The sequence below is a fragment of the Lytechinus pictus genome, chromosome 12 (assembly GCF_037042905.1).
Source record: "Lytechinus pictus isolate F3 Inbred chromosome 12, Lp3.0, whole genome shotgun sequence".
Taxonomy (NCBI): Eukaryota; Metazoa; Echinodermata; class Echinoidea; order Temnopleuroida; family Toxopneustidae; genus Lytechinus; species Lytechinus pictus.
In genome coordinates this window covers 24,883,135-24,911,127 of record NC_087256.1, presented here as the reverse complement: position 1 = coordinate 24,911,127, position 27,993 = coordinate 24,883,135, and the positions used below count along the sequence as shown (strand labels likewise).

Sequence of the window (27,993 nt, the reverse complement as noted above, 5' to 3'; positions counted from 1 at the left end):
AGTTATGGTTGTTCAAAATTGAGATCCCTATAAAAGACAATGAGAATATCAAATTGGCAACTGTGTTAGTATTAATTTTATGACAAATAATACATGTAGGAACAACTTTCACACAAACCATAGACGTAATTATCAGGGATTGATAGTTTTCTTTCCTATTAAAAGTACCTATTCCCCTGAGGCAGTAATCAACATATAACTAAGGTACTATCATATTGTTTTATGTCCTCTTGCAAGAAAAAAATGAAGTAAAATTTAATAATAAATTGACATTTTAGCAATGTTATGTCTTGGAGTAAATATACTTGTAGTCCTTGCCTTATATCACTTACATCACCAATGCGGCAAATTTGAAATCTCCAGCGATTCCATTTTTTGTTTACAAATTGAAATTTTCACAACTTTCTTATAATTTGTCTGATATTCAAACTTTCACCTATCTGCTTGCCTGATTTTTCTACTTCCTCAAACACAACTGTTAATTTGGGTTGGATTCCCTTTAATAAAACAATGCCTGGTTTCACCAGACTAGTGTTCAGACCATATGGTGCACTCATTCCATGCATGGACAGCGTGTTATACAGACTGGTGACAAAACAATTTCAAACAAAAAATATTTCCTGAACCATTTTCACAACCCCCACCCCCAATTTATGAGAAAGACTTTGAAATATGTTTAGTGAATGGGCAGAAACGAAACTAATACATGCTGTCTATTTCTTCCCTCCTCAAGTAGATTAATAATAAACAAACAAAGGGAAGAAACATAGCATTTTTCCTGTCCAAGCAACACATCCCTGCTATACAACTTAAATACACGAAAGCGCCAAGCAAATGGGATTTTTTTAAATTCTAAACCTACATGTTGGAATTCACGTTTTCAACTTCTAGTACATGTATGTATGATGGCATGGAACTTTGCAACTTAACATGGTTTCCGAGGCAAGACATGAACATGGATGGATAAGCAAGGCACAGAATCTGAGCTGGATGGCTAATGATTAACTGGGCATGAAAACAAACTATTTTTTGAACATCTGTAATAATAATAATAATAGCATTTGTGAGGCGCCGATTATCTAGGTGCCTATGCAATACCGCAAGTGCTATAGACCATATATTACCCCGGCTACATGTATAAGCTCCAGCTGCTAAAGGCGCTTGGTGCCTGCAAGGAAATAATCCTGCCGGGTACCCATTCGCCTCACCTGGGTTGAGTGCAGCACAATGTGTATATTTTTCTTGCTGAAGGAAAACACGCCATGGATGGGATTCAGACCCATGTCCCTTTGATTGAAAGACAATAGTCATAACCACTAGACTAATTTGTAATCTGCATATTTTGTTTTCAGGTCGAAAGGTTGCTGGTAACTGAGCATGGGTGCAATGTAATGCTTACAAGTCTAATTCGTCGGCATTCAACCCATCTGTCGTATCAGTCAATTTTGGCCAAAAAATTGCTTTCTAGAATTTTGCATAAAATAAGAGTACAAATCTATTCTATTTTATACATAATTAAATTTCTAGGCAGCAATTCATTCAAGTTTTAGAGATATGTGGGGATTTTCACTGTGACGCCATATAAATCCCATTGGAAACGTGTACTGTAGCAAACCAAACACCTGTGTGCACTTAATATGCAAATGCGCAATTTAGCCAAACCGTCGTATCGGCACTGCATTGACTTTGCATGTGAAAGAGCAATACGTTTTGCTTGATTAATTAAAGAGCCAACTGTTTATGTAAATTAATCAACATAATAAAGAGCAGACTCATTAATTCGTAACGGTGATCTCATTATTACATAAAGCGTGCATTCATTTATCGGATGATTTTTCGAGTGTGATATTTGCATAAAACATGGTTTCAAATCATTGAATCTGAACTACCTAATAAGCCTGTTCACGGTTGTAAACTGCGCACGAGCAGAAAGAGGTCATTGGAGACAACCATGAAGGTGGCTTTCAAATTCACTGACATAGGCATTTGTGATTTGATGATTATTCATGTATTCCTTTCAAAATATTTATCACATCCAAGCTGAAGAGTAATAAATAGAGCCTTCATAATCACTGGTATTTGACAGTAGCCTAAACAATAGTCAAATGTGCCAAAGGCAGACAATAAAACAGATTTCCAAACTTTATCCCTGATGTACTAGTATTTTAGTCACCTGGTCTATACAATGCCTTTTGTTCTTAGAATTTGAATACTCTACCGGTAATGCTTATGCAACATCTACATTTGAAATTGATAGTGCTTATCCTAATGAAAAATCATAAAGGTCATTTGAGAAAAGTTGATCATGAGCTAACCGTGAACAGGCTTATTCATGTAACAATCAATCCAATGCAATATGAATGTAACATATCCCCCTTCTACCGGTCCCAAATAAAATACCGGCATTCCAGCCTTAGATTAAATTTTCTACCCATTTATCATCCAGATGACAGAATTCAATATGAGCGGAGCTCCACACAGTTCCATTATTTCCCACCTATAATGATATAGCAATTATACTAATACATACTCTCGGTAGCACGCATCAACTGTGAAGCAATAATCAAATAATTACCCTAAAAGGGCATATTCAGAGTTCTTCATACACACAAACAAAATATGGAATATTTTGTCTGAATATGATGTTAACATCCCCCTTATTTCATTCATTTTTCTATCATTTTCTAAAATGTAAAATTAAGCTAAAAACTTGCCTCTTTAACTCATTTTATCAATAATTTTTCTGTTACTTGTGATTTTGTTTGCCCCCCCCCCTTCACTTGTGCGCCTTGCATCTCCTACAAGATGGATATGGCACCTAACAAATTGCACATATACATAAAACTACGTATTTACCACTTGTGGGATAGAACAACATATTGCTGGCTTTTTTTTGGGGGGGGGAGGGGTAGGGGTCCACATAAATGCCCCATATCAATTTACAGGAGATAATTTTGAGGGTGTATTTGTTAAGCTGTTTGTAAATAAGTTCAGTATGGAGTTGTAGGGTATTTGGGATAAAGCAAAAGTTCGACTTGCCTTGGACTCATCTTGAAGTTGATATTTTTTTTTTCACATCAAGAAAAGGACCCCACAAGCATAAACTAGTTCAAAATCAATCATTGTACAACGCCTACTTAGCTTGTTGTACGCGAGCAAATGGGAGGCTGAATGTCAAAATTTGTACCGTTGCACACAAGACGTACCATCCAAAATGTACCGTTGCGCGGCTTTAGGAGGTGACGTCACAATACGATTCAATTAATTGCGCTCAGTAAAAATGCAGGTGCAATACGCGTATAGCCTGCTGGCTAAATGCACAATGCTTCCCGAGGTGTTCGCTTGTGGGATTTTGCTTTTCGCTTTCCATATTTTTGCTCCCTTTTCATAGATTGCTGCAGGAAAAACACTTTGTTATAAATTCGCTAAACTCCGAGACGTTGTACAACACAAATAACGAATATTCTTCTTCGTGCAATGGTGCGAGATTTCGCATTCGGTGAAAGAAAGAAATTATATGACTTATTCTTGAGCTATCCATTGATGTAAAATGTAAACTTTATGCCAAAAGAATGACAATTTTTTGTTGGTCTCTCTAGGTTTTGACCTTGACCATCTATTGAAGTCCCCCACACATTTAATGTAATAATAATTAGTTTAATATCAATCGAAATTCCAAAAATCGATCATTTACCTCAATAGTCAGATTATCTACCTGTTATGCTAATTACATACTTGCCTGTACGAATATATTACACCTAAACTATCGCGCACAGCACACTGAAGTACAATCAACCTGTCCTTGTTACTGTTACAATATATTGACTATTCCTCTGTCATTTTCTCTCTCGACAAGTGAGGACATCTCTAAAGACAGCTAAGAGCATCTCCCAGATTGCGATAACTATCGCATTTTTTCTTCGGTTCTCTCATTGCACTTGAATTGTCTTCCCTACTATAAAGACCCAGACCGGATCCCCCCCCCCCCCAGGGGGGGCACTCAATCACAAAAGTGGTAGGTGGGCGAGACAAAAAACGGGGGCTTTGGAACAGGCTTATAAAAAGAAGGGTCTTTGGAACAGACTTCGGAACGACAAATGTTTGTGAAAACAGGGGTCCTTGGAACGCTTCGCCTGCATACGAGTCGAAAGCTTATGAACTACAAATAACAAAGAAATGTAAGCTTTATGCATTTTCACAAGAAAGTACATTTTCGAAGCCCGATAATGGGAGTTAATCAGCAAAATACTCAGCTGGAAAGCAGTGAAAAACGCATAAAGCTTGCATTTCTATATTAATTAGTTTATAAGCTTTCAACTGGTATAGGATTTGTCAAATTCACTTTTGGTTTGGTCTGGGTCTTTAAGGGTTTTAGATCATTTCAAAGTAGACAAAGAAGGAAATAATCCTCGTTTTCTTGGTATTCCCTAATTATCAAAATAACTTGAAGGAAATAGATGGGCATTTCATGCATGAAAAGATGTGAAATGTGAATTTTAGCACTTTATTTTTTTTCACATATAAATGGTTGACAAAATGACACTTTTAGAAATCATAAGAATAACATTTACTATATTCATTCAGATCTGTGATATCAACTCCGTTGAAGCATTCAAAGTAAAACTGAAGACATATTTCTATAACTCTCCTGAGCGCCTTAGAAATCACATTATTATTTATTATCATCATCATCATAATCATAATTGTAATTATTATCACAATTATCATTCTAATCGGTGGAGATAAGTTTCTGAATTGTACCATAGACTGGTGTTACAGGTACACAAACAAAACTGATTTAAAACAAAAAAGTGATATGTCCTTGATTACTACATAAAAGCTTTAGATGGTTTGGTGTCATTTTCACCCGGGCTATGACTGTGTCACAATAATGATTGGCATTGCTTTATATAGTCCACATGACAATGATACTATCAAATCTCTAAGCACCTTTGAAAAAAAAGGAAACAACAAATGATGTAGAAAATGAAATGCCAATTTACAGAGCAGCAAACATACAATCAGTAAAAGTTATATATCTTATTTTTTTACATGTAGGCCTTAATTTAATTAATTTTTACAAACAGGAATCTCTTCAAAATGGTGTCTAATGATGGCATAAGCCTATATGGCTATGCACCATGGAAATGGAGGATAAAAATTGTATACCATACATGCACTAGTATTCAACCTGTTTGGAGAACTTCCTCAAATATATAGAAATAGGGAATCTACCTTCATTTTAGACCTTTCTCATTTCCAAGAGGAAATTTAGGGTTGTCTGTTGCCAGTATTGTTTTTATCAATCTGTCGACTATACGCATGTGCGATGGAATAATGTGGCGATGGCTTTTTGCACTAGTATTAAACCTAGTGATGAAAGACGGCCCCGTCTCTCAATCTGCCCTTGTCCCATCCGACTATGGACTAGACCATTTGAGATGAGACCAAACAGGGAATTAGTCAAAGCCAGAGACTTACATAGATCTAGATCTAGATCTAGTTGAGCAATCTAAACCATTTTGAGATCTGCTATCTATCATCACTAGGTTGAATACTAGTGCAATTCAGTGCAAAAGGTCAGCACCGCATAATTCGATCCTCCGCGCATACAGTCGACAGATTGATAAAGAAAATACCGACGACAGATTACCCTGTAAGTAACAAAGGTATGAAATAAAGATAAATTCGCTATTTCTAAATATTTGGGGGAATTTCTCCAAATAGATTGAATTGTGCCGGGTTGAATACTAGTGCCCATATGGTATGCTTTGTTAGCTCTGCATTGTTAATATTCCTCCTTACCTCTTCGCGTTCAAATGATACAAATCCATAGCATCTAGATTTCCCAGTCTCTGGATCTCGTACAACCCGAGCATCTCTGAAAAACAAACACACCAACATCCGGAACATTAACTTGGGCTCTTCCTTCTTGCTTCAAAGTAAATAAAAAAAGTAAACAATCCCTTTAAAAAAATAAATGAAGATCAATAAAAAAAAATGTACACATTCATGTATGTAAACCTAGGGTCTTGAAAGTCAACTTTAATGTCTCTCTTTTCCTTATGAAAATTACTTCTTTATAGACTTGATCATATGAAGGTTGTGCTTACCGTTCACGTTTTGTACACTGACATTTTGAACAATTCGATGAGTATTTATGTCTCCCTCATTATAAATATTTTATTTCAATGTCCTCTGTTTTCTATTCTCTTTCTTCTTCTTTTTTGGGTGAGGTTTTCGTGGCATTGCACATAGCACTCTTCAAAGGCATCATTTTTTTTTAGAATTAAAGTCAATTTTGTTGAATTGGGTCATCTCCATGGCACTGCATGCATTGCATCAATTTCTTCCCTCAAAATCAGGTCTTTGATTAAAAAAAAACTCTTGCAGCACTGTTTACTACGATTCAAACCTCGTTCTTTTCTTAATGCTACCCTATCTTATCAATCATGAACATAAAAAAAATATTCCTTTTCATCAAACACTGCCAAGACCAAACAGTCGCAATAAAAAAGAGAAAAACCAAGTCAAATAATACGTGAATAAGATAGAAACAAATATTGAGAAGTCATACGTGGCTCGCTTTATTTTTCTCGGAAGGCCCTTTCACTTTGTCCACCAAGCCTGACGGGCTGCACCACTGAAAATTCGGAAACCGACAGAAAATTTGCTCAGATGTATAAATAAAGAACTACTAAAAACTGGTACACATCACACTAAAATTAGAACACAAAAATCAAAGGTGTGGAAAAAATCTGTGAATTTGGGAAGGTTTTTTTTTTTCTTGGGATCTAAAAACTACGTACATGTACTGTGTTGATGAATAAAAAAATAATAATAATAAAAACAGCAGAGGGGGTAAAATAAACAATGAAAAACATTTCATTTCTTAATGTACATGTACATGGAATGTGTGTTAATAAAACATAAATGAAGAACAGTATACACATCTCCCTTGAAGCACATTTTATCATGGTAAAATAATACAATGAGTTATTATTATTTCATAAAAATGCAATTCGTACTGGGTCTGCCTTCTGGAGAATAGCGGATTATAAATTTAACTTATCTGGTATTAGTGTGAAGTTGTGAGCTATATAATCACAAATGAAAAAAAAAAAGCAATTGGAATAGATGAATAATAAAGCATATTTTTTCTACAAACCTATCAATTACGGAGCTACCATGCACAGCATGCATTGGCCAATAAACTACTATAACAAAGAGCCACCACAAATCATATGGCTCATTAAACAAAAATAAGCAATATGGATATGGATAACACAAGACAAACATCTAAAACATTTTTTTTTTCATTTTCCAAAAATATTTCATTATGGCAGGGGGTAAAATTTGTGGAATAGTGCAAACATAATACAGGTAAACTTTGAGCACAAAATGATCAAGAAGTATATGAGAACTGGAAGGAAAACTTAATACCTGAGATTTTATAGCTTCACCATCCCAACAAGGTGATATACATGTAAACCAGCCCATGCCCCCCCCCCCCTTGTCATATCAAGATTATATCTTTTGCACACAGCACGGTCTATCATTAATAATATACAGAGTTTTCAGTTCATACGATATTGTGTGTTTTTTATTCAATTTTACGACAAAACTTCAAAAAATTTTTTTATTGCTATTGATGATTTCAAACAAAATTTATTATTAAATTTGGTAATGTTCTTTGAAATTAATCATGATATTACCAATCATAGAGAGATATGCCTATACATGTATGGCAAGTTATGAAAATGAAGTGTTTGCTTCACTGAAAATTTCAATAAGAAATCAGATGAAATATAATGAAAGCTATTGAATTTTCAAGTTCTACATTTTCTTTAATACTATGTGAATGTTCTTGTAAATATGCACGCAAGATGCTGACATCTGCCAACATTTCTTCTCTATTTCATTATAAGAAAACTTTGCTCTAAAAATTTCCCTTGCAATAAAATATCATATTATTACCTACACATTTAACCAGATGTCAATTCTGTGTTTACATTCTTGAAAGAGAAAATGGGATTCATTGTCGAATCTACAGAAAAAACAGGTGGGGGATTATACCATTAGTTTGCTTGTTGCATATTTATGATGTCATTCATAGCACATTTTATTTCAAAAGGGGTGAAATAAAAAAAACTGCACTAATTTCCCTAATTTTGTATAACTGATTTCATCTTATTTTTACAAAATTTCAATTTCACTCATTTAATTTGACTCAATTTATCAAAATCAAAATATTTTGAGCATTGAGTAGCTCTTTAAACACACTATAGCACAGCATTTCAGTTATAAGGTAGAGTCACGTCTAGTAATTAATTCAACCTATATATTTTTTTGCTTTATTCAAAGCAAAAAAGTCTCAGAAGCATTTCTTACTTTACTTCAATCAAAATGACAAACCAATTTTTCACTGTTCAAAGCTAAAGGTTGTATTTTATTTCATAATCCATTTAAGAAGAGCGAAAAAAATGTAATTTGCAAAATGAAAAAATTAAGAACATTGCCAATTGTTGAAAGCAAATTCACATGAAGGTTTTTCTACTGCGTGCTTTTCATCAAACCTTCACTTACATATAATGCATCCATCTATGCACTTTAACTGAAATAGTGTACTTTTTTTCTGGTTCTCAAAGTAGAAATGTTACCAATTTTTCTCCCTTACATACGGTAGACACCATCAACAATTTTTCATCCTTGTCTGCCAAAAAGCTATTCAATATTACATTGCACAGTCGCTAGGATAACACTGTAATAGCATGTTCCACAAGGGCGACGCTTGTCCTCAATTTTTTAGAGTTAAACTGGTTCTGACTTTTTATCCTGTTGGTCTCCTAAGGGGCTTTTACAATTGCTCGTGCGACCGTTTGCGATCACAATATTTGTTGCACACAATCACAACGGTTGTACATGTAAGTCACACCGTCAATTGTGAAAGGGGCTTTATTCTGACACTGTCCCAAAAAAGAAAAGGACTTGAAAAATAAAAATGCAGGGACACCAACCCTATAAAAAGAATTGCTTTATGTTGAGGGATGAAACAGGGTGAGAGGAGACTACAATATTTACCAAATTAAACATCATAAAACAGTCTTTTAGAGTCAGGAAAGAGGTGACTATTCTTCATTTTTTCAGTAGTTTCCAACTAAATCAAAACAATTTAAAGGAAATAAGGAAAGTAGATGGCCGTTCCATGAATATAAAGATGTAAAATGTGAAATTTCTTTTCAGCAACTTTTTGGAAAGATTTTTTCCCCCTAGGCACTAGATCTATATATATATATAAGCAGTTGTCAAAGTAGGTAAACATTTTATGCTTTTAACGGTCGTTTGAACAGGATTTCAATGTTTTGACTCAGCCCTACTATAAATTATAATAGAAGAAAGTTCTTGCAATAAACTAATTAAATATGAATATTGTCCCTAATTGAGAGTGGTGGAGGAAAGGAAATTCACATTTGAATTTATAAATTTGAAAATACGAGAGATCAAGAGAGATAATTAGAAAAATCTGTGCCAAAACTTACTTTTTTAGTGATCGTATTGACAGAGCAGTTCACGTTTTTTTTCATAAACATCAGCTTTCGTTTGTTTAAAGTATGATGTATGAGACATTAAACATGTGCCATGACAAGGCTAACAAATCATCAGGAATCAGGGGCCCTTCTTACAAAGAGTTGCGATTGATCGGATCAATCACAACTCTGGAAATCCAGCAATGCATACATCCGATCAATTTTTAAAGAAAATTATATGATGTACATGTATACTATTACACACATTGTCTTGACAAATCTATGTACTTCTCTTTGTTTTCCATTCCCCGTAACAATGTTTATGAAGTTGATGGAATTCAATAGTGAAATTGATTGGATCAATCGCAGCTCTTTGTAACCGATGCCACTTGGCCTACTTGGCTATAGAGCAAATGGACATGAGACGAAACTAGGAAGTGACGATTGGATTGAAGTTTATCATGGCTTGTGTCATCACACCTGGTTGTCTCGTCGGGTCGGGTTATCGCGAAACCAGTCCATTCAAGAAAAGGGCCTCCTAAATTTATTTCTGAAACTTCGGGTCCATTTCATCCGACTATTCAAGAAAAGGGCAGCCTAATTTTCCAAAAAGTCGGGTCCAGTTTACCTGATGTTTTGTGAAAATTACAGCAAAATTCTTGAATGGTCAAGTAAACTGGAACAGGCATTTCGGGAATTAAGGTGGCTCTTTTCTCGAATGGTCGGGTATACGCAATAATGATATGGTGGCACGAGCCGTTTATCATAGAGTTAGCATCTTGCTATAATGTTAGCTCCAATTACCAAATGTTTTGTTTATTTTTATGTGATGTACTAATCCATTTCATTGTACCTGACAGTGATATTTGGTAATAAAATTCAATTTAATTCAATTCAATTCAATTCAATTTCATCTTGAGACAATTAATCATTAGTTTAGTCCTCTTGAGTGCAATGTTGATCACTTAATGAGTGGTCCCCCCAAAAATAGAAATAGACCAAATTGATAGGCCACCAAATGAATTTACCTAACACTCGTGTTTAGTTGATCTAGGCATTGGGTGATTTCAAGTTCAGTGTTGACCTGTTGGCATTGGGTGATTTCAAGTTCAGTGTTGACCTGTTGGTGTTGGGTCAATTTTTACAAGAGTACATGTATAACACCAAACATAAGATGAAGATGGTCCTGAAAAGTCACTCACTAGTTTTTGGGATGTCAATAATGTGATCTGGGGCCTGTAACACAAAGCTTAGCAATGATCGTAGAAAAACTTTTCTACGATTGATTCCATTGACTACAATACACAATCAATCGTGAAAATCAAGTGTACGATTAATCGCTAACCTTTGTGTTACGGTACCCTGGATCAGTTTTACAAACTCAGGATATATTTTGGAGCTAGGGGAATCAATCCAAATAGATTTTGGTGCTGGGGGAATCAATCCAAATTCCAACACCAACACCAATGTCAACACCGGACTTGAAATCACCCATTGGATCAATTGGAATAAGAACTATCTCATAATAAGAATGGATCCAAGGGCGGGCATTCCAAGACTTAATAAATTTTTCTCCCAGAGACTTTATAATCATACACACGACTCAAACCAAAATCAAGGCCAAGGCTCAGGCCAAAGCCGACAAGATGTGGCCTGAAGGCCAGCCTCGGAACAATCTCGCTTTCATCTTTTCGCAACTTTCTCCCACTTACATGTGGTGAAAAGAATAGGATAAATGAATCAAAACATAGAGGCCTACTGAGACACATTGATAGAGAGTACCTAAAAAAATAATAATTCATGCCTTGCCAATTAAAGAAACTGATCTTAACCAAAACATCTAAAATCCACTGAACTATATTACATGTATCTACTAGACGGTAACAATACAACAGTAAGAATTTTATTGGCTTATTCATGCCATATTATCTCAACCGATCTACTTTTTGCATAAGGCTCTGATCCGGGGGGGGGGGGGGGGCAATTCCATTGACGAGTGGATACCATGCTTGACCATGGGGTCTCGAAAAGCACCCTAAACAAGTATGGTCCACATTCTGAAAATGCACCCCTTAATAAGTATTGGCGTGTGAAACCCTACCCTAACAGAAATTGGAAACAAAACAATACTCTTAGCAAGTATTCCCTGAATTGAACCCCTAAACAAGTACAGTGATATTTGAATTGTCATGTCACGGTCGTCCGTTTTACCTTTACCTAGGCCTACATTATTGGGTTTAGTTCGGCCCCACCCCCCACACCTCGCGCAAATCGTACTCTTAACACGTTTAACACATTTGTCTTATTTTTTTATACCCTCTGAAATTTGACCATAAACACGTAGCTTTCTTAGCGAAATAGATACCCTTGTTTCATTAGTGTTTTTGACACCCTTATTACGTCACGTACGTAACGTACATACCCTATCTTGAAAAAGACATCCTTTTTACTTGTTTTTTTTGGTCGCGCATGGTATCCACTCGTCAATGTATTAAAGTAGCCCCCGGGGCTCTGATCTATCCTCACTCTTCATCCTACAAAGAGGTTAACTTCAAATCACTGTTGCTGGATTCAAGAGATTCTTAATTTGTCGGACATAAAGATAAGCATATCTCAAAGGCAGAAAGCAATGCACTTTAAAAATGCAATCAAGCAGAACTACGGACATTGAAAATCAACAGAGCGCAATTTTTAAGAGATCTTAATTATGATTCTACTACTTTCTCTTTTCTGGGTTGCACCAAGCCCCCCCCCCCCCCCAATTCTATTATAATTTTTTTTTTGCGGGAGATAATTTTTACAACCTACTGCCTCAATCTGCAACATTGGATGAGCTATAACGTAACAGTGAAAGGGGAGAATTTACCGGGGTTCTTTTTTTTTTAGCACCTGAGCACTATTGTATTATTTTTTTGTCTGGATTGCACGTGTGTATTACTTACTATGCAAATTGACTCTTACTATCTAGGTCAAATTCACTGATCTGTGACGTGCAGTGGGTAGGCTTTAAATAAGTGAGAAACAGTGAAAACTGGATGCTCCTCCCAAAGTGACCATGTTTTGTGTTTGTATTACGGTTCATGATTATTTGTTATATATATATTAAAAGAAAGTTGATTGAATGTATCGCTGCATAGGTCAGCGGTCAGAAAATCATAGAAAATAAACATACTGTACATGACAAGGAACTTGTGTAGGCAGGTGTATATCATACAGTCTGATTTCAAGACAGGTGTTGTGAACAAAAAAGACTTATATTTACAAAAAATGATCAACTCAAAATTAAAATAGAAATCATAAGATGAAAAAAAAAGAATGAAGGAATGATAATAATCATAAACTACTTGGGGCTGTGCACTCTTCGATTAACTCTCATGCAATAATCATATTCATCTTTCTTATAAAGCCAAAAAGCATATTATATTATGCATTCATAATTCACACAAGTAAGCAAGTAGTTAAAAAAAAAAAAAAAAAAATTGTAAACAAAATTTTATTTCATAATTATTATAAATTGATTTATATTCATCATTATAAAAAAAAAATCCCTGGCTATGGATACTGCTGTTTAAGGAACAATTTATCTGTCTGAGTAAACTTAAAATTAACTTTTCTTCCTTCAAATTTTGGTAATATTGTGGAAGCTTTGTAGGACATCGTGTAGATCGGAGAGAGATTACTTACGTGATACTTCCAAATTCATCAAAAAGTTTTCGGAGTTCAGGTGTTTTCATCTCTTGAACAAGGTCCCCAACAAACACATGATGATGGTCTGAAATGATAACAAAAATATAATTAAAAAAATCATAAAAGATTTGAAAGGCATCCAATCCATATCTCACAATCACAAAGAAATCAAGCAGAAAACTGTATTTATTTGATTACAGCTCATTAACTAAAGCAGGAATTACAGATTTTTTTTTTTTTTACAAAAGTGAGGATTGTTTTGTTTTATTGTTGACTATGAAAACTTCATGATGGAAGCATGAAGCCCTAATAAGAAATACATGTACAGGTACATGCACCATTAAAGTTCAATTCCACCCCAGAAAAATGTTGATTCGAATAAAAAGAGAAAAATCAAACTAGCATAATGCTGAAAATTTGATCAAAATCGGATGTAAAATAAGAAAGTTATGACATTTCAAAATTTCTATTATTTTTCACAAAACAGTTATATGCACAACTCAGTGACATGCAAATGAGAGAGCCGATGATGTCCATCACTCACTATTTCTTTTGTTTTTTTATTGTTTGAATTATACAATATTTCATTTTTTACAGATTTAACCCTAAGGACCGAATAGTATTAAACAATGCTATTCCACACATTCAGGGAGAATTAATCCGATTTTCACTTGACAATGATGAAATTTTCAATGTTGTGCTTGTTGGATTTTTCTCTTTTTATTCAAATCAACTTTTGGTGGGGTGCACTTTCAAATAACCATTTTCTTCCATGTTTTCAACTCTTTTCTTGGGGGTGGGGGTGGGGGGAATGCAGTTCAATACTCTTGTATTCCACAATAAAGCCACCTTTATACCAGATGAATTTCCTGCTTATGTTGTTGAAATTCAGAAGAAAACTTAGGACGTGGCGCCAACTTCGTTCGATTTTCCCCCCAAAATGTGAAATTGTCAAGTGCATGCTACGCAAGCGCTACCGGTACTTCCTTGTGAAGTTAATGTTGGCAGAAGCAGTCCATGATGCGTCAAAACGGCATATGTTTAAATAAATCATGTTATTTTTTCAAATCAAAATGAACATTTCATGCTTTATAGACAAAACAAAATATTGGCTTGTGATATCAAAAGGCACCCAATCACACAATGGCTTATAATTGATTGAAAGGACTCTTCTGATTGGTTGCTGGTAATTTCTAAAGACAAAACATGCATCTAACGTTGATCTTGATTGGTCATCATCATTATGCGACTGATCACCAACCATGTAGTATCACAGCCATGTTGACTCAGTCTCACCAAATTTCTTTTAACTATTTTTAAAGTTATTGCAACCATGAAATTTTTTTAGTACAATTTTTTCATCACATATCACTGAAACTTTCATTTTATTTTCTTGTTCGCTTTTTTTTAAAACTCTGTTCAATCATAATGATTTGACCTCAAAGTGAAGGACACCTTTGAATAAAACTGAAATAAATCCTACAAATATTATTTTCAGTTAAATCCATGATGTTTTGTGCTTGGTGGGAGATGGCTTGGATTGACCTTGCAACATCTGGGTTTAAAAAAAAACTAAAATCTGTTTAAAAAGCTGCTGCTCGATCAAATATTGAGAACGTTTACATCACTTAAAATATGAAGCTCTTAGCTCTTAAAGGAGAATGAAACCCTTGAAACCAGCTGAATCCATATCAAAGAGAAAAATCAAAGAAACATATTGTTGAAAGTTTAAGGAAGATTGAATGAATGATAAGAAAGTTATGAGCATTTGAATATTGAGATCACTAATGCCATGTAGATCCTCCCATTGGCAATGCGACCAAGATCTGTGATGTCACACACGTACAACTCCCTCATTACTTTAGTACTTATTTCACTTATATTCTCACTTTTATAGAGTCTATCACAATGTGAGGTGTTCTCTTTATGAGAGGACAAGTACAGAGGTTTCACAACATTATTATCATTGATGAATCGTTTGTCATATGATTAGAATGAGCAAAAAGCGATGTTTTGGGGTATATTTTCAGTGTCCAAAAGGGAAGAGTTGTTCATCTGTGACATCATAGATCTTGGTCGCATTGCCAATGGGAGGATCTCCATAGCATTAGTGATCTCGACATTCAAATGCTCATAACTCTTCTATTGCTAGTCCTATTTTACTCAAACTTTTGTTGATCTTATTCTTTGATTTTTCTGCTTTCACAAAAGCTAACGTGCTCCAAGAGTTTCATTCTCCTTTAATATCTCCACACACACACACTAAAATCTACCATTTTATTAATTCAACTCTTCCTTCAAGTACCTGTAAATTTCTTCCAGATGTATACAGTGCGTCCCACAAAAAAGGAAACCCGTTTTCAGAGATAGATTTCACAATCATTAAACAAGTTTTTACTATAAATTTGATACATATGGTAAGAGTGGAATCTCATCTTTAATTTGAGACCAGCTTAGCAAATCATTCACGCATGGCAGATTACTAACAATAAGTATTGAGGCCTATCAGGAAAGATTTGCGCAGTTAATCTGAATCCACTCTCATTTCAGGGATCAGTGAGAGAAACTTAAAAGAATACAAAAGAAATGCTAATGTGCCAATCGTCGAATAAGCACAGTTGTCGTATCACAAACCAATCTTCTCAAATTTTTCTACGCAACCAGATTTTGACATTAAGATTTCAAACTCGTCTTGCTCATTAATGCGTGAAGTGTTCGTCACATATTAGGTATCAAAACATAGGGAATAATTGAATTGTATGATGATGTAAATGAAATATCATAATTTGTCTTTAAAGAAAAAAGTGGGAATCCCGGTTTCCTTTTTTCTGGGACGCACTGTATATCTGCTGGAGTACGAGTAAAATAGCTTACTAGCGATGTTGTGCTTGTAATAGGCTCGTTTTTGGCATGTTTATGAATTTATTCACTGGGATACATGCTATTTCCTTGGAAACAGGAGATAAGTTTGTGCATTTTTCATCACCCATCTTTCAATAAAGTGGTAATATCAGCATAAAAGCCAGTAAAACTATACCCAGCATCAATAAAAAAAAGTGGCATACAATATGGGGGGAAACCCTTTTCCCTCCTGATGCTATTCCTACAAGTTCTATCATACTTCCTTTTGGTTAAATGAGGCAACATCAAAGCTAAGCAACAGTTTAACTTTTCAGATGGAGAGATAAAATGCCAAACATAATACATCAAACATGAGCTGCAATACTCCACATTCAGTTGCTGAGCCATTTCAGAAGAATACAGATAAAGGGCCCGTTTCATAGGACTTGCAACTGTCGTAACTTTGCCATTATGGCAACTACCATGGTAACCTTGATTATGATTGGCTGCTGAGACCTGTTGCCATTATGGCAAAGTTAAAACAGTTGCAACTTGCAAGTCCATTATGAAATGGCCAAAAGTCCTGGGAAATGAATGTCGAATGAAACACGTGTTTCAGACTATGCACAAAACTTGCAAGTGACAGAAACAATCCAGATGAGTTTGTTTTTTTACCACAGAACCAAGATTTCATGAATTGTATATATTCGGTCATAGATATCGTGATAAATTTTTCCACTTGAAAGTCTCAAATTTTCAAACACAAGTCCCAGGTGCAGGCTTCTGATTAGATGAAAATATGTTACAACATTTGATATTTGAATTTGTGATTTAAATTTTATGCAACAGGCCCAAAAAGGAATACTATCCAAAGAATGATCAACCTGTTATGAATGCTTTTTGACGGACATCCATCATTCAATTTTGAATCTGTAATTTTTTCTTTCTCGAGTTTGATCGGAAGAGCTTTGAGCTTCGAATTAACATGGAAAGTGTGATTCAAATCTTATGTATCATTTATTCATAAATTTAAACTATAGTCCCCAAAATTGGGAAATTGTGCAATTTTCTTTAGTCTAAAAAAAACCTTGATATCTGATTCAGGGCAAAAAAATTGTTGCTAGGTCTGAGACAGTCTCAGACTCAGACGAGACAAGAGTCCAATACCCCTTTCATAAACCCAATTATGCGGCTAATAGCAGCATAACTTGGTCGTAAAATCGGAGGAGGACCAGAGTTATCCGCATTACTAGTATTTTGATGCTGCAATCTGGACAAGATTTTGAGTTTATGAACGTATTTCCAAATAATGCGGATAATTGCCATGGTGCGGTCACAAGGTCACCCTTTTCCAACACAACCGCATCGGAGGGGGCGTGTCCAGTTGTCATGACGATTATCCGCCTTTTTCAGGACGGGCTCTCGTAAAAATAATGCGGATAATTTTCGGAGTTTGTGAACGCAATTTTTATTGAATTATCCGCATTACTATTAGGCGGCTAATTGGAGGATAGGTTTATGAAAGGGGCTCAAGACATTGATTACTGAGACAGAGACAGTGGCAAGCAAGACAGAGACAAAAAACTGAGACGAGACATGAGACACATAATCAATGTATCAAGATACTCAACACTGATCATAGAATGAAGTAAAGAAATGAGATCAACTCGTCGAAATTGGGATTTTTTTCAGAGTCTCACCGACGTCTCGGTCTCTGATACATATAAATATAAAGAGAGACATAGAGCGAGACTGAGACATGAGCATTTGAGACAGAGCCATGAGACAACCAATCACTGTCTTGAGACAAGACACCCAACAGTGATGACAAATTGAAGAAACTCAGTGAGATTAACTTGTCACAATTGAGCTCTTTATCTCTCCAATGTCTCAGTCTCTGATACACGAGACATTTCCTTATGAGACAGAAAGCAAGACCGAGACATTTGCATCCGAGACCCAGCCATGAGACACAGATGAACTGTCTCGAGACACGTATCACTGTAGAACGAAACCTAAATCTGTGGTTTACTCATAATGCAACGTAAGGACCGTATTTCCAAAAATACACATCTCCAACCAGTTCAAAATCATGCAGTGTACCAAACAAGAATAATACTGGTACAAGTGTAGCTGCTTTTACTATATCAGACGAGGAAAGCGAGTATTATATTACCATAAATCAAAGCAGCACAGATTGCAAACAAGCTTTGTAAACGTTTGATAGACAAAGCGGGGAAAGGGAAGTGAGTTGTGCTGGTACGCAATGCTACATGAGTTTGAATGCCCCATAAGGTCACGTCATAGCATTCAACAGAGCACCATGTACTATTTCAGAGGCAAAGCCAAACTTGAAAGCAGAATTTGCTTTCCAAGCAAGGTGAAACAGTGTTGTCAAGGTCAAGTCCGCCGCAACAACAAACTAATTTGAATAAATAGGGAAATATTAAAAAGGCATAACAATAAAAATTATATCAAAATCACAAATAAAGAGAAAGTTGGAGCATTTTTATTACGAAAATGGAAAATCCATATTTTATTGTTCAAAATAGACACCAGAAATGAAATACTCCGAAAATTTGTTTTGCCCCGTTGATCATGGGCCCAGCAGCCGCTGTGCAGCGCCAGATCGACGAGGCTCTATCCCTTTAATCCCAAACAGGGTAGCAGCAACTCCCATCTTTTTACGTCTTTTGGTCTGACGTGGTACACCGGTTATCACTTATTTTCATGAATATTTATGCACAACACCGCTTGTATAAAAATGAGAGCTAGCGGTGTCACACACTATTTTATATTTTATCATATGAAGTACACGCAAAGATATTCAAATTTTGTAGATTTGGCAATAAGGTAGCTCTTGATTAAATCCCAAATGGGTCACATGGCCATTCCAAATGTTCACAAGAAACATAATGTTTCACATTATGAGGAAAAATCAAAACATTTCATATTCGTAAGAGAAATTATTATAAAGAAATAATAAATGGGTGACTTTAATTCCATATTGCCTGTTTATATGTATTTCTCCTTTCCAAAGTTAAGCTCAACTTCCAAAATGTCAAACTTCCTTCACATCCAAGATACACTAGCTAGATTTATAATTCATATTAATTTGTTGTTTGGAGGTTTTTGGCCTTGAAAGTCGATTTCAAGTGTTGGCATAAAACTAATATGTTCGCAAGATCAGCTGACATTTTAGTCACGATTTCCTATGAATTTGTTAATCCTGAAAGCCTGCGTTTCTCCATCTTGGCCATTTTCCCCAAGAAATTTACATCAAATGTACCGACATGTGAAAGTCAATGATTTGGTACATGATGAAGGCATACATGTATAACTCCTATGTTTTACGCAGGAATAGCAGGAGAAGGGTTCTACATTTGTCCCAATACATGTAGTCTGTACATTTATCATCCATTTGGTCTATTTAAGCCTATTGTACTTTTATCTCTATGGTGATGGAAAGAATGACACAATATCTTAGATTTACAGTTTTTCTTTCTACTCATTTAAACTAAAAAAATACAGGTAGTCATAGAACATTTATTAATTCATGAGGTTTTACCAAAAATTGCATTAGCCTTTTGAACTGGAAATTTTCTTCAGCAAAAATTATCCCCAAGTTATTTGATTCATTTTTCTGACCCACAAAAAATGAGAATTAGCAGTCAGCTCCCAACTGAAATAAAAATTTGTCAAGATTATTTCAGCTTTATCCATAATTAAGGTTCTTCGTAAGACCTTTAAAAAATCTTACGTTTATTGATTTTTAGCAAGTTTTTTTTATTTTTTTTATAGCAAATTAAGTTGTGAATTCTTTTTACACCGGGTTGAACAATAAACAAACAATATAGACCACTTTGCCTCCTAAAAACAATCCAACTTTCTAAATGTTAACATTAATTTCATCCATATTTTACTTAGTCTGTTCAATCTGACAAAAGTTTGTCACATGGGCCTTATTCATAATTATAGCATTTGTAGGGCACTTTACACGGGTATTTCAAATCGCACAGATGGGCTGACTAATGTATACAAGGAATAAGCGATTTTGTGTCTCGCCCACTTATGAAAATAACCGAAAATATTGTGATTTGCGAGGGCACGCAACAGAATTGTATCAAAACTTCAATGTGAAATGACTGGGATGGAATAACACTCGTCATAAGAGTCTTGCCTATAAACTTTAATGTTGACCTAAAAATGAACTTTGACCATAACATGTGACCTCTGAACACAATAACATGCAGGTCTCCTAAGTACACCGACAACCCAAGTTTGGTCGAACGGTTACAGAGTTATGTGTCATAAGAGTCTTGCATGTAAACTTTAATGTTGACCTGAAAATGACCTTTGACCTTACCATGTGAAATGAGGATTGGAAAACATTTCAACAGAGGGAGCATTTTGAATATGGGTTGGGAGGGAGCTTGTTCCACAGGGCAGGGGCAATAACAGAAAAGGCACGATCACCATATCTGGTCTTCGTGCGAGGGCCGTGGTTTAAGAAAAGATGAAAAAGATGAGTGGAGGGATCTGACTGAAGAGGAGGAACCAAGGGAGACTAGGTCTTGGAGATACTTGGGTGCCATATTATGATTAATTTTGTGTACAATGAGAAGAATCTTGAAAGTTATGCGAGAGCGTACCGGAAGCCAATGGAGAGATCGTAGAATGGAGGAGATGTGCTCGTTTTTCATAAAAAAAAACTAGTAATGCAATTAATCGTAAAAAGCACCCTTATGATTGATCCACTGAGCTTTGTGTCAAGGGGCCCTGACAAGATTTTTGATACTCACATTACTCCTATTTTAAGATCCTTACATTGGCTCCCTGTAAAACAATGTATTATGTTCAATATTTTGTTATTAACTTTCCACTGTGTCCATGGCTCTTCTCCCCAGTACCTCATTTCACTTATCAAAAGTTATACCCCTTCAAGATCCTTACGTTCCTCCTCTTCCAGTTCTCTCGTTACCCCTAAAGTTTCCAAAAACCTGGGGGGGGGGGGAAGATCATTTGTTCACTCATCCTCCAAGTTATGGAATAGCCACCCTGAAAACATTAAACAGTGCATGACCTCTGAAACTTTCAAACAATACCTTAAAACATTTCTCTTCAATTCTTAATTTCCTTTATAATTTCCCGAAAAGCGCCTTGAGCACTCTACAGAGTGGATTTGGCGCGATATAAGTCTAATTATTATCATTATTTTTATTATACTCACGTGTAGTGTCCTTTCTTGAACCTTGTGTTGTAGCCCAGTTTACTTTGAGAGGCTGGAAGATAGAATCAAAAGAATAAACCAAGAGATTGAAACATTAATAATATAAATCACAAGAATTTTTTTCATTATCCAGGGTAGCCGCTTCAGTTAGGAAACTCTTCTACCAGCGAGCCCTGCATAACATAGTGTCATTATTATGTTATGCAGGGACCCCTGATAGTAGTTTTTGAACTGAAGTGAATAACAATGTTATTATCAATCTTGAAAAAGAAAAAAAATGTTATTATTAACCTTCTCCAATCTAAATGCTAGGCGCATCGCAAGAAGGCAAAAGGCACCATTTTCTTTTATGCTTATACCTTATGATTTCAATCTTTTATATTGTAAAAACTTTTTGTAATTTGGCTCTGTGCTGCGATGGAAGTTTTTATCTAAATAAACCATTTTGAATTTTGAATGAATGAAAGTATGACTCGGCCTGGGATTGAATCCACAACCTCCCTTTCAAGAGGCAGTCACTCTACCAGTACCACTAAGCCACAATGCACAATGTTGGATAGCAATAAAGGCGAACTGTTACATGTAGATGCACAGTTCAATGGACCAATACATGCATGAATGTACTTTTTGATCCTGACAACTAAAATGATAAATGAATGAATGTCAATGGTGGTGAATATGAAGAACAGACTCTCCAGAAGGCACATATGTTTCAATATGGTGTCAAACCATGTACACTTTTACATGTGTACAAAAATTCTGGGCCCCGTCTATCAAAGAGTTGCGACCGATCAATCGCAACTATGGATGGCCAGCAACGTCAACAAGTATTATACAAGTTTGTTCAAAATATTTTCTAGCTATGATGTATATTCATTGTTTTTTTTTAAATTCACTGTGTTTCTCTTCGTTTACAAAGGACATTGTGCAAATTTCCTGTAGAAAAATTTATGACACTGATGGATTTCCATAGAGTTACGATTGATTGGATCAATCGTAACTCTTTGTAAGACGGGACCCTGTCTTTCATGCATGGTAGGAAATCAATGACAAAATGTGATCAAACGAAGATGATCAATACACAAGATCATTTTTTGCAGGGGGCTGTTTCATAAAGCTGTTCGAAAGTAAAGAGTGACTTTAAGAACAACTGGCGATCCCTTCTTGTGGTAAATGCTATTCTCCATTAAATCATCATTGGTGATTATAAATAGCGTGTAAGAAAGGTTCACCAGTCATTCTTAAAGTCGCTCTTGACTTACGAACAGCTTTAAGAAACACCCACCAGGTTAGATCAAGTTTAAATGATTTGCAGTGGAAACCTAGCATAATCCAATACAAGATTGTAACACATATTTGCAGCATACCTTATACACCCAGGTCTCATTCGTCACAATATATTCTTTACCCATTTATACATGTATACATTTGTATATATGTGGAAACATGTATAATACTGTTCAAAATTAATCATGTTCAATGGGTAACACATGGTAAACCCCACAAAAGGTTTATTTCCAATTGGTCTAATGCCAATTCGTCTCATTACCAATTCGACTACTATCATTTGGTCTATACTATAGTCCACTATCCACATGGTCTAATTGCCATTTCGTCCACTCACCACTTTGTCTAATAACCAGTTGGTCCAATAGCTATTTAGTCCATAAACCATTTGGTCTAATTGGAAAAGTGTTAATTGGGCGAAATGATTGAAAAGAAAATTGGTATTAGACCAACTGGTTATTAGACCAAATGGTTGTTAGACGAAATGTTGGTGAACGGAATGTCATTAGACTAAATGAAGGTAGACCATGTGTTAAGTGGACGAGTTGGCAGTGGACGAATTGGCAAATTACCCCCACAAAGTATGGAATAACGAGCAAGAAGAAAAAAGGGGGAAAAAAGATTAAACATAACATACATGGCAAGATGAGAATTCCTTCATAGCAAGTACAGCAAAGGAATTGCAATTAACACTCTTGAATAAGCTTTCATCTGTACACAAAAATTGCAATTCAGTCAGTGTACAGCAACCAATATGGAGAATATGAAAAAAAGTATTCTGATTTTGTTTTCTCTCTTTTCATTACAAAATAGCAATCACAAATGAAGAGAGATCAAGAGAGAGAGGGAGAGAGATAGAGAGAATGGGTGGGGGGGGGGAGGGTGGATTCGAGGTGATATGGCTTTGTGATAATTCCTTAATTCATTAGAATGAATAATGAATGAGTCTCTAGCCTCCCACAACACACCTAGGCTATCCCCGTACAAAGCACGTAATTTATTAAAAATGACTAAGTGCTGACATCCATTATTTCTAGCGTGCTGACGCGCTTGAGCGCCCATCACCGGCTAAGTTCATTCCTCCATGCCCATATAGAAAGCAATGCAATCAGCTAAATACCAATCATGTGGGTCCTACATACAAAAAACAAACTTGTTTTCAACAAGAGACTACATGTAAGGGTACAGCAATAAACCTATTTGCAATCGATCAGAAATATCAATCGCATATTTGACATTAATTGCACATTGTTTGAAAAAGTGAAAAAAAAACTCACTTGATATAGGCCCTACATAAAAAACAAACTTGTTTTCAACAAGAGACTGCATGTAAGGGTACAGCAATAAACCTATTTGCAATCGATTAGAAATATCAATTGCATATTTGACATTAATTGCACATTGTTTGAAAAAGTGAAGAAAAAAAACTCACTTCATATAGGCCCTGCATGAAAAACAAACTTGTTTTTAACAAGAGACTACATGTAAGGGTACAGCAATAAACCTATTTGCAATCGATTAGAAATATCAATCGCATATTTGACATAAATTGCACATTGTTGAAAAAGTAAAAAAAAAAAAACTCACTTCATATAGGCCCTGCATGAAAAACAAACTTGTTTTCAACAAGAGACTATATGTAAGGGTACAGCAATAAACCTATTTGCAATCGATTAGAAATATCAATCGCACATTTGACATTAATTGCACATTGTTTGAAAAAGTGAGAAAAAACTCACTTCATATAGGCCCTGCATAAAAATTAAAAAAACTTGTTTTCAACAAGACTAGGAGTGCTGCAATAAACATTTTTGCTATCGATTAGAAATCAATTGCAAAATTGACATTAATTGCACATTGTTTGAAAAAGTTTTTTAAAAATTGTTTTCAACAAAAGACTAGGGGTGCTGCAATAAACCTTTTTGCTATCGATTAGAAATCAATTGCAAATTTGTCATTAATTGCATTGTTTCAAAAAGTGAAAGAAAAAAAAGAAAAATAAACTTGCTTATGTACAAGTATGGAAAGTCAAATGACCTTTTCCTTTTTCATTCAAGTTGAATTCAAAGGGGCAATGATCACAGATTTTTGTTGGATAAACAATGAAAAAAAAAATTGCTTTTTGAACAAATGTAGCATTTAAGACAGATGATTCTGACAGGAAATGAATGAAAATTTAGAACATGTATTTGCTCTATCAATCAAAGAGCAACAATGCTCTCTGGGCACAATCAAACTTTATTCATATTGTTCGAAACAGTCAAAATTTGCACAAATATGTGTGTGAAAATTAAAACAAGAATAGTTTCTAGCAGGACTTTACTCATCTGTAATTATTAAGGCAATTAAGTCTAGGTCAGAACACTATTTCAAAAATTTCAATATGAAAAAAAAAACTTAAAAATTAAAACTGCATGATTTTGGCAGCCTTTAACAGACAATGTAACCAATATACATGTATTCAAGATTCATTATTGTTCACTCCAAATATCTGCAAAAAATTGCAGGATTTCAGCAGCTAATACCGTCTATACTTTTTTATGAATCTGGGGCCAAGCTTTAGGAAAAGATTCACAATAATTCATCTTAACAACATCTTATTTAACTGAAAACGATATTGATAGATATATATCGTCAATGAAGACGTTTTCTCTAATCTGCAAAATTGCACGATTTCAACAACTTACCATAAAGTGTAACTTATAAACTGTTTGGTGAAACAGAGGCCTAACTTTAGCAGGGTGCTACATAACTTTTTAGAAGCACTCGCCCTGTCGGGCAAGTAAATTTTTAAATAGTTGGAATATACTTGCCCAAAAATCTATTTCGCTTGCCCGAAAAAATCCTTGAAAACAAAAGTTTTACTTCTTCAAACGAAAATATTGCAGTTTTATCAACCATTGACCTTCCCCCCCCCTCTTTTGACATGAACTGATGTACCTTGTTCTTGCATTTCTTTTTCCAAAGTGATTTTATCTTGTCCGCCATGACTAAATTTAGGGTCGAAATATCATATCGACCCTAATTTTGGTAATTCTACTAGTACTGTGAGAATTTTGCTTGCCCAATTCGGGCAAGTAGTTTTGGTCTTTACTTCAAAACACTTGCCTGACTTTGACTTGCCCTGGGCAATCGGGCAAGTGCTTATGTAGCACCCTGCTTTAGGAATATCTTTAACATTTCCCTTCATATTATTGCATGAGGGCAAGGCAGGATCCAGTAACAAGAGTACTACAACATGAAGGTAAACTGCTAATTCGACCACTCATCACATGGTCTACCTTCATTTAGTCTATTGCCATTCCGTCCACCAACATTTCATCCAACAACAAATTGGTTCAATAACTGTTTGGTCTAATAATCACTTTGTCTAATCACCAGTTCATCTATGACCATTTTGTCTAATAACCATTTGGTCTAATACCCATTTTCTTTTCATTCATTTTGCCCAATTAACACTTAGCCCAATTAGACCAAATGCTATATGGAGTTAAATGGCTATTGTACTAACTGGTTATCAGTCAAAATGGTGACTGGACGAAATGGCAATTAGACCATGCGGATAGTGGACAAACTGATGGTAGAACAAATGATAGTAGAAGAGTCGGTAATTGGACGAATTGGCATCAGACCAACTGGGATAAACCTCGACGCATATCTTAAAAGTGCTTTCATTTTTATGTATTAAGCACTAAATAAAGGGGGAATATCATATCATCATTATCTAGTTTATAAAACTGAAAATGATATGGATACATCAGCGATAAAGATGATGTTCTCTCTCCAAACACGGGAGGAAGCATCAGACCTTTCATTGTCTCTGTGAAATAGAACTCTCCTAGAGAGATGAGAAATTGAACACGTGTTGCATTGTTGACACGGCGTGTTAAACAAACAGGCAGATTTGCAAACATTGGCTTGGAATACGAGGACTGTACGATAGACAATACACAAGAAAATATTGAAATAAAAAAACATCCATTAAAAGGTCAGGGTGCAGAGAAGCAGAAAATAATGCATGGAATTCTTCGAAGTACAACATTTAGGACTTGAATTTAATAGCACATCAATATCCGTAAATGTTAATACTCGGTCTTTGAATACATAATACCCTACAAGTTGGTCAAGTAATGTATGTACAGGAAGTAAATATTACAGGAGATTCTCCAACTGAATTTATGGAGAAAATATCAATGGAACAAAATACTTCATAAATATTCACACAAACCAAACTGAAAGAAAGGGTTAGGTGGAAGCTATAATACACGTTTCTTCTTTTTTTAGGATTTTTTTTCTTTAGAAATGAATTACTTCCAAATTTAAAAGTGAACTTGCATTAAAGTTAACTATATTTCAGTAGCTGTTTCTCTACTTTCGTATAATTTTTTCTTTACATGATAAAACCTAGGAATGTTGCTAAATATTTGCAAAGAGCATGTTAGATCATTGCTTGAAATCAAAATTGTTAACACTATTATTCATCTTAATGTGTTAATCTGCAACACGATGAATTCACAAAACATTTCAACCAATAAATGCAGTGTACTGATAAAGCAATGAAAACAAATTTGCTAATAAAATGTAAGATACACATGTACTTTAAAATGAAACATTGTCAATCAGCAGTGCTCGTCGTGTAATATGAATATCTTTCCGATTGGAGAGAATGAAATAAGGCTCACACTTAACAGTAGTTTATTGCAGTAAAACTGCCATATGGCATGTTTTCACATATACCACCATTTATATCAAAACAACATGGGAACCCCACATAGCGCGTTTTGGACACTTGATTTCCTCAAATATTGGTGTCAACTCATCAATTCAGATTGGCAAAATACTAGGGCACTTATTCTTAACTTGCAACTGATCGGAAACTAGTTCAATTTAGAATGAAATGATTGCATGTAGACATCTCTCACCGTTTGTGGCAAAGCGGGTTGAACCATGAGAGGGAGGGTTGAAGGGATGGTATGATAAGGCACCATAAAAAGTCCTCCATCCACGGTCCCTGCCGGTATATTAACCATCCGATGGGATTGCGTGGGGGGTAGAGCGGGGGTTCCAGCTGGTAGGTGTGTTAAGAGACTGCAGTCTTTCCCGACCGGCTGGTGAACGGGATGAATGGGAATCAGATCGGTGTGGTAGTAGGCGGGATCTGTGGTTTGCCACATGGCCGGGCTACAACAACAAGTGGTACGGACGGAGAGAAGAGGGGGAACCACGGAAGGAGCAACGACGGCAACACCAACGGAGGCAGGCACTCGAGCTGGAGCTGGTAGCGGATCGTTGCTGGTGGGAGAACTTCTGCAATCAATGTGGTCTCAAAAAGCACACGTGTGCATAAGTTTGGCTACCAGCTACTGAAGCACGTCGCCATCGTTGAGACACACTCATCACACACATGGGCTTCTCAACGAC

General features: G+C 35.5%; 1 protein-coding gene across 1 annotated transcript; it reads right to left on the bottom strand.

Annotated features, from left to right (window-relative positions):
- Positions 1-5,697: 5,697 nt before the first annotated feature.
- Positions 5,698-27,993, bottom strand: LOC129272307 (uncharacterized). The gene is made up of 4 exons (XM_054909457.2): positions 27,495-27,993; positions 21,286-21,337; positions 13,212-13,299; positions 5,698-5,881 (listed from the first exon to the last, which is right to left on the bottom strand). Exons 1-4 carry the CDS (start codon positions 27,744-27,746, stop codon positions 5,698-5,700), a joined length of 576 nt encoding a protein of 191 aa, XP_054765432.2. The 5' UTR covers positions 27,747-27,993.

What these genes read in the sequence shown, in the direction of transcription:
- LOC129272307 (XM_054909457.2), bottom strand. Translation starts at nt 27,746, where the DNA reads ATGTGGCAAACCACAGATCCCGCCTACTACCACACCGATCTGATTCCC. An exon ending in AACCCGCTTTGCCACAAACG is followed by an intron (nt 21,338 to 27,494) that starts GTGAGAGATGTC and finishes TCTATCTTCCAG; the next exon opens with CCTCTCAAAGTAAACTGGGC. An exon ending in TTCAAGAAAGGACACTACAC is followed by an intron (nt 13,300 to 21,285) that starts GTGAGTATAATA and finishes TTATCATTTCAG; the next exon opens with ACCATCATCATGTGTTTGTT.